Genomic DNA, 7,529 nt, shown 5'->3' on the forward strand with positions numbered 1-7,529 from the left:
GAAGCATTCTTTCGATGGTGGCGAAATTATTACACACGCCAATCCAATCGAGGGAATCCTGATGAATTGCTGCCTCAACTGACCAGTACTTTTCACACTTTGCAGAACAAAGACAAGAAGACTAGAGGTACGCACATTAAAGAAATTCAGCAATTTCAAAGATATTATCAAACAACATATGACCCTTTACATCCAAAGAGGACAGTATATTATGCTGCTCAAACTCTGAGAGATAAAGTTCGAGAAAAAATTCCAGAAACAATTTTTCCCCCTGGAACACCCAATAAATATCTTTATGTTTTAGAAAAGAAAATGAAACTAGCAAAACTTCCATCTTGTAATCTTGCTTTGGCCTTTAGGCCACCATACCCAAAATGGTTACTTTATAATTTCAAATTCCCACAAAATAATTTAGTAACCTATGCTAAATGCCATTTATACCAATATAATGGTGAACTTGGCTATGAATTATCCCAAGTTCGAATCGAAACTCCCAGTATCATGGGTATGATTTTTCTTTTACTAAAATATATTAATACTATTTTTAGAAGAAATAGTACTTATCTGTATAATCACATATTTCAGCTTTGCCTTTAACTCCAGGAGAAGCAAAGCTCGATGATGCCAGCACCCAGAACACTTCGAAAAGCAAGTCTGACAAGAAGAAAAAGAAAGATTCCCAAACTAAAGAAGTTGAATCGAAGAAATCTGAGACTGCATCAAAGGAACCTTCTAAATCAAAGGAACCCAAAGTGAAAACAACTTCATCAAAAAGATCTTCTAGATCAAAGAACAAGAAAGAACAAGCAACTGTCGATCTCTCTGATGATGATAGCGAGGTGGAGATAACTAAAGAACAGATTGAAGCTTCCAAAGTAACACTTCCCAAAGTCCATACTGAAAGAAGAAGGAAAAGAAAACAAGAACAAATTTCACTTGTCCAAGAAAAGGAAGTCGAAGTGGAAGCTTCTGAAGGTTCTCCCCCCATCTCACCATCTAAACCATTCAAACGTCTTCGAAAGACTTCTCATTCTAGTGCTCATTCACATGTTGGTGATAATGGTTCGAAGGTATTTTATCAAAACCATATTTTATACGCAATGTTTCTAAGTATCTTGTTTTAAGCATTGATCTTATTCTTTTTAGGGTATCGAACAAGAACAAACTAATCCATCACAACATGGGCAAGTTCTTCCTTCTTCGAAGACCACTTCACCAATTGCTGAAGACAAAGAAGATGAGCATGATGATGCTAGCAGTCCAGAAGGTCTTAAAGTGGATCCTCCTCAACAACAACAAACAGAAACACCCACTGATGACTTGGTAAATGATGAATCACTCAACAATGATCAATCTTATTCTGCACCCACCCTTGGAGATAATGTATCAAACTTTGCTACTGAAGATACAAACATAACTACTCGACAAAATGCTCCTGGTGATGCAGAAATGATTGCTCAACAAGATACCCCTATGATCGATCTAGAAGAAATCGATCGATTGGCCAAAGATGATCCTTTCAATGCCTTTGCCTTGATAGCTAAGAGTAATACTCTTTTCTCAACTAGCACTGGCCAAACTTCTGATTCATCCAAGGGAAATCCCTCTGAGACTTCAAAGAACAACCTGCTAGCAGAATTTCAAAAGAAGATCATCGAAGCCAACTTGCTAGAGTTGATTGAAAAAGATGCTGGAGCTCTTGCTGAAATCAGGAGTTTATTTGAAAAACTTGGTGCTCTCCCAACTGGTTGGAAATTTCGAAACCTGTTTAATTATCTTGAACCAATGTTGGAGAGTGCTAATCAAAACTTCCAGAAGAGGAAAACTGATCAAGCTCAAATGGCAGAGAAGAAAGCGCATCATGATCAAATTGTAATCGAACTGTCATCCTTCCAAGAGAAATTTAAAACTCTTCAGCAAGAAAGAAACAATGCGAAGCAGCAAGTGGTTGACATCGATGCCAAAATTAAAGAACTGGAAGCTCAAAAAGCTGAAATTTTGGCTAAGGATGAAGCTAGAAATCGAGAAGCCAATGAAGCTATTAACAAATTCAAGCTCTCCAAGGAACTAGAGTCTACCATTGCTCAACTTGCAAGTGACAACCATGCTCTCGATACTCAACTGGCTGAATACAAGAGCCAAATCGAGAAACTCATCTCATCATTTGAGATTTAGTTCTGTTTCTATTTTATTCTCTAAGACTTTTATTTTATTTCAGCCTTATCGAATATCTTGGTCTGTAATGTCTTTATAACAATTCGTGGACCATTTTCTATTTCGAACGACAATTTCTTTTCAATCATCGAAATTCCTTTCTTATTTTCTTATATCGAATTTAAATTTTATTTAAATCCAAATAAGATTGGAACAATTTCCAAGACATTTTAATGATGAGGAAACAAAAAAGTAACTTTTTTGTTTAACCCAACAAGTTAAACTTGCCTATGAAGTTGAAAAGAAATAAAACAAATAAATGACCTTTTAACACAGATTAATCCTTTTTTTTTAAAAAAAAAAAACCTTTAAAACTTCCCTCAGGTTACAAAGTTAAGTAACCATTGGCCATCGGAATAACTGTTCCCACGTGTCATCATCTTCAAAGCAAGAAGAACCGTTTGATTGAGCCACTTCTTTCAACTTCCCTCCACTATAAATATGATTTTCCTTTTTATAAAAATCACTCTTTTCTTTGTTTCGTCTTCGTCTGAAAAATCCTTCTTACTCAAAGCTTTTTCTTTCTTAAATCATCATGACCACCATTGATAATCTGAGTGATGATCTTTTAGTCAAGATTGCTGCAAAGATTGCTGCTCAAAGCAGGAAAGATCTTTTCGCTTTTCGCCATACCAATAGCAGGCATTGGCGCGTCAGTGAGGATTCTGAAGTTTCTAGGGCTTTTGGAAATGATGTCCTCTACTTCCTCTACGACCCCAATGAATGGTACAACAATGCTATGGTGGCTCATTCTAAGTTTGCTTTTAAACTTAGACTCTGGAATCATGGCAACGCCATGTTCTGTATTCTTCGAAGCACTCAACACATGTTGGATGCTAATCCAAACATTGAAGAAATAAAACGCCTCCTTACTACTGCTATCAACGCCACTGGCTCTCTGAGTGCAAGGTACTACCTTCTTCTCATCAATGCGCTCTCCATGCCTATGCCAGAAAACATCCTCGAAAACTTCGAAGATCTTGCATGGACACATCGATTGGCAGGATTTCGAAGCGACATTTTGGGAGGAACTTCAACTTATCGATTTCGCTGTCCTTGGTGGAATAGGCCCATGCCTATTTGGCTTACTAGGCGTCGTTTTTGCAACAACTACCACAACTGTGCAGGAGATGGGAGAATTGGAGGTTGGTATTCACTTCTACCTGGGCCAGATCATGAATACTACTTGGTCAATGCTTGCTTCAAGTGTCGTCTCGATACAGAAATTCGCTGATTTCTCGATCGTTTTGGGATTGTAACTGAATGGTGAAAACCATCTTTAAATGCTTTTAGTCTTTAAGTACTTTGTGTTTTCTTTTGTAATGGTTTTTCCATTTTAAGCATTTCGATGTAACCAGCCCATCGGTTTATATTTTTTCAAATATTTACCGTTTATGCGTATAATTCTCTGATCTTCTTGTAATTCTTCGATCTCATACGCATTATTCGAAAAAACTCTTAGAATTTTCCATGGTCCTTCCCAACTAGGAGACCATTTTCCTAAACATCGATCCTTTTTATCCATCGGCAAGATAACTTTCCAAACCAAGTCCCCTTGCAGGAATAATTTCGATTTAACTCTTTTGTTATAGGCTTTTGCTATTCTTTCTTTTTGCTTTGTAAGCACTTCTAAAGCCATTAATCTTTCTTCATCAATATCTACTAATTCATCCAACATCATATCCAAATATTGATTTGTTGGAATTTCGATTTGTCTTTGAATTCGAGTAGATTGAAGTAAGATTTCTGTTGGCAATACAGCATCATGGCCAAATGTTAATCGAAAAGGAGTAGTATTTATAGATTCTTTAGGAGAAGTTCGAACTGCCCATAAAGCTTCATAAAGAAACTCATGCCATTCTTTGGGTTTTTTCTTTTGGCTAGCTTTTCTTTTGATTATAGTAATCAAATTCTTATTTGCTGCTTCTACCTGACCATTTGCCTGAGCATAATATGGTGTTGAAGTCAACAACTTATATCCTATTTCTTCAGCAAATTTTACCATCTTTCGACCAGTAAATACAGATCCTTGATCCGTAGTAATAGTTTCTGGTATGCCAAATCTATAAATAATAAATTTTTGAATGAAGTTTATAACTTCATCTTGAGTAACATCTTTTAGTGGAACAGCTTCTATCCATTTAGTGAAATAATCTATTCCATCCAAAATATATTTGTAGCCTTTGGATGACTTAGGTTTGATTTCCCCAATTACATCTAAAGCCCATCCTCTGAATGGCCAAGGTTTCACTATTGAATGTAATTCACTAGCTGGTACTTTTTGAATTCCAGCATGTTCTTGACATTCTTTACAACCTTTAGCAAAATTTATGCAATCTTTTAACATGGTTGGCCAATAAACACCTTGTCGAAACAAAAGCCATTTTATTTTATGGCCTGCTTGATGTGTACCACAAGCACCACTATGAGTATTCGATACAGCCAAATATGCTTCTGCTTCACTAAGGCATTTAAGTAAAACTCCTTCTGGAGTCTTTTTAAATAATTCATTGCCTATTATCACATAACTCAAGGCTCTATACTTGACTTTCCTACAAGTTGTGCCATCTGGATCTTCCAAAAAATTGACTATGGGTTTTCGCCAATCATTATCATCCAAATTGTTAATGACCAAAATTTCAGAAAATTTTTCACTCTGAAGGTATCCTTGAGATGCTTCCATGCCCCCAAGTTTTGGTCTTAACAATTTGTTAGGCACAATATCTATCGAATTACGCTTTGTTTTAATTTCAATAACCTCTTGCTCTTGTTCCTTCGAAAGTTTGTACCCAGAAGCCAATTGAGCTAAATCATTAGCTTCTTGATTTTCTGCTCTAGGAACATGTTGAACTTCAATTTGAGCAAAATGTTTAAGTAATGCATTAACTATAGTGTAATACATTATCAAAGTTTCTTTGAGGCATTTATATTCTTTTGTTATTTGCTTTATTACTAATTCAGAATCACCTCTAATAATTAAACATTTCGCCCCCAGTTCGAGCAAAATCTCTAAACCATTTATTAAGGCTTCATATTCTGCCTCATTATTCGAACAATATTGGCTAATTCGAAATTTATATTTGGTTACCTCATTTGTTGGTGAGACAATAACTATACCTATTCCAGAACCATTTTTATGACTAGACCCGTCGAAATATAATGTCCATGGAAATGTTTCGATGCCCCCAGTCACAGGTTCTTCAATGGAATGATCAGCAATAAAGTCAGCCACTATTTGGCCTTTCACAGTTTTCAAAGATTGATAAGTTAAAGAATATTCTGTGAGTGCCAAAGCCCATTTACCAACTCTACTATGCAGAATAGGTTTAGATAACATGTGCTTAATAATATCGAAATGGGAATAAACATAAACATCAAAAGGCTTTATATAATGCTTAAGTTTCATACATGAAAAATATAAACAAAGACATAATTTCTCACTAGGATGATATCTTGTTTCAACATCACTTAAAACTCTACTAAGATAATAAATGGCTCTTTCTACACCATTTTCATCCTCTTGTGCTAACATACTCCCTATAGTTCTTTCAGATGATGCTATGTATAACTTCATCTTTTTGTCTTTCAACAAAGGTGAAAGAATAGGAGGATTAGATAAATATGACTTTATGTCTTCAAATGCCTTTTGGTGTTCAGGCTCCCATCTAAAAATTTCCTCTTTCTTTAATCGAAGTAATGACGAGAATGCTTGCGCTCTGCCACTTAGATTAGATATAAATCTTCTGAGGAAATTTATTTTGCCTAATAAAGACTGCAACTCTTTTTTGGTAGAGGGTGCTTTAGCCTCCATTATAGCTTTAGTCTTATTTTGATTGATTTCGATGCCCTTTTTATGGACAACAAATCCTAAAAAATCACCTGCACAAACACCAAACGCACATTTTAATGGATTCATTTTTAATCCATATTGTCTCATCCTTTCGAATGATAAACGTAAATGTTCTAAGTGTTTGTTTTCAGAAGATGATTTCACAACAATATCATCAATGTAAATTTGCATAAAATCTTCAATAAAATCATGAAACATTGAATTCATTGCTCTTTGATATATAGCACCAGCATTTTTAAGACCAAATGGCATTACTATCCACTCATAACATCCTAATGCCCCTGGGCATCGAAATGCTGTTTTAGAAACATCTTCTTCAGCAATAAATATTTGATTATAACCTGAATAACCATCAAGCATACTCAAATATTCGAAACCTGCTGCAGAATCTACCAACATTTCTGCTACTGGCATAGGATATTCATCTTTAGGAGTGGCGAGATTTAAATCTCTAAAATCAATACAAACTCTTATACTTCCATTTTTCTTTTTAACAGGAACTACATTAGCTAACCAATCAACATACCTTGCAGGTCTGATGAAGCCACATTTGAGGAGTCTTTCGATCTCTTCTTTTATTTTTGGTAGAATCTCTGGTGCAAACCTTCTTGGAATTTGCTTCACTGGTTTCTTGTCTGTCCTGATTGGCAATTGCAACTCTACTACCTTTCTACTCAAACCAGGCATTTCATGATAATCCCAAGCAAAGCAATCCTTGTAATTTTTCAACAGCGCCACAATTCGATCTCTGAAGCTCTTAGGAATCTTTGAACTTATGTATGTTGGTCTTTTTACAGAACCATCTCCTATATCCACTTCTTCAAGAGGATCTTGGGCCTTCATTTTTATTGTAGATCCCATTGGATCTTCTTCAAAACCCAAAGGTTCATCATCATAAATACAGTCTAATTTTTTATCATCAATGAGGTCATCAGAATTATTTTCTACTGAAGCATCGAAGACCTCTTCTTCTTTGGCTGTTTCAGCCAAATCGAAGTTTTTCTCGGCTACATAAGCCGTAATCTTTTCCCATATGCTGGGCTCAACCATCGATCAATTATTGATATCCCACCCAGTTGGTGAGATTCCATTTGCTGAATATTCTTGGTCATCAGTAACCCTCTTGTACGAAGTACTTCTTGTCTTCAGCAAATCTTTTTCCTTTACAGGTATCTTCTCATGGCAATCTTCATTGTTCACCACTACGAAGTCATCATCGAATGCAGTTTTCCAACGAAAACCCCATTCTGGTGCAAGTTTTACAAAGAATTTTTCTTCTTTAGTCATAGAACTTGATGCATCATTTTCCATGAATGGTGCAATATATTGAAGCTGTTTGTCAAAGTTCTTTTTGTTGATATCTTGATTATCAACTTCAGCTTTGAAATAATAACTCTGATCAGCCTCAATATTCTCTACCAAACCATCTTTCCTCCAAATCACAATCCTTTGATGCATTGTAGAA

General features: G+C 35.6%; 1 protein-coding gene across 1 annotated transcript; it reads left to right on the plus strand.

The window, feature by feature from the left end:
• Positions 1-312: 312 nt before the first annotated feature.
• Positions 313-2,175, plus strand: LOC146955132 (uncharacterized). Its single transcript, XM_085747743.1, has 3 exons — positions 313-377; positions 650-1,070; positions 1,147-2,175. Exons 1-3 carry the CDS (start codon positions 313-315, stop codon positions 2,173-2,175), a joined length of 1,515 nt encoding a protein of 504 aa, XP_085603869.1.
• Positions 2,176-7,529: the final 5,354 nt, after the last annotated feature.

Source organism: Medicago sativa, chromosome 1 (assembly GCF_051527215.1).
Source record: "Medicago sativa cultivar Bolivia chromosome 1, Bolivia_mono, whole genome shotgun sequence".
Lineage (NCBI taxonomy): Eukaryota > Viridiplantae > Streptophyta > Magnoliopsida > Fabales > Fabaceae > Medicago > Medicago sativa.

Coding starts and splice junctions, on each gene's coding strand:
- LOC146955132 (XM_085747743.1), top strand. CDS start 313: ATGAAACTAGCAAAACTTCCATCTTGTAATCTTGCTTTGGCCTTTAGG. Junction 378..649: donor AGGCCACCATACCCAAAATG/GTTACTTTATAA, acceptor CACTTCGAAAAG/CAAGTCTGACAAGAAGAAAA. Junction 1,071..1,146: donor TTGGTGATAATGGTTCGAAG/GTATTTTATCAA, acceptor TATTCTTTTTAG/GGTATCGAACAAGAACAAAC.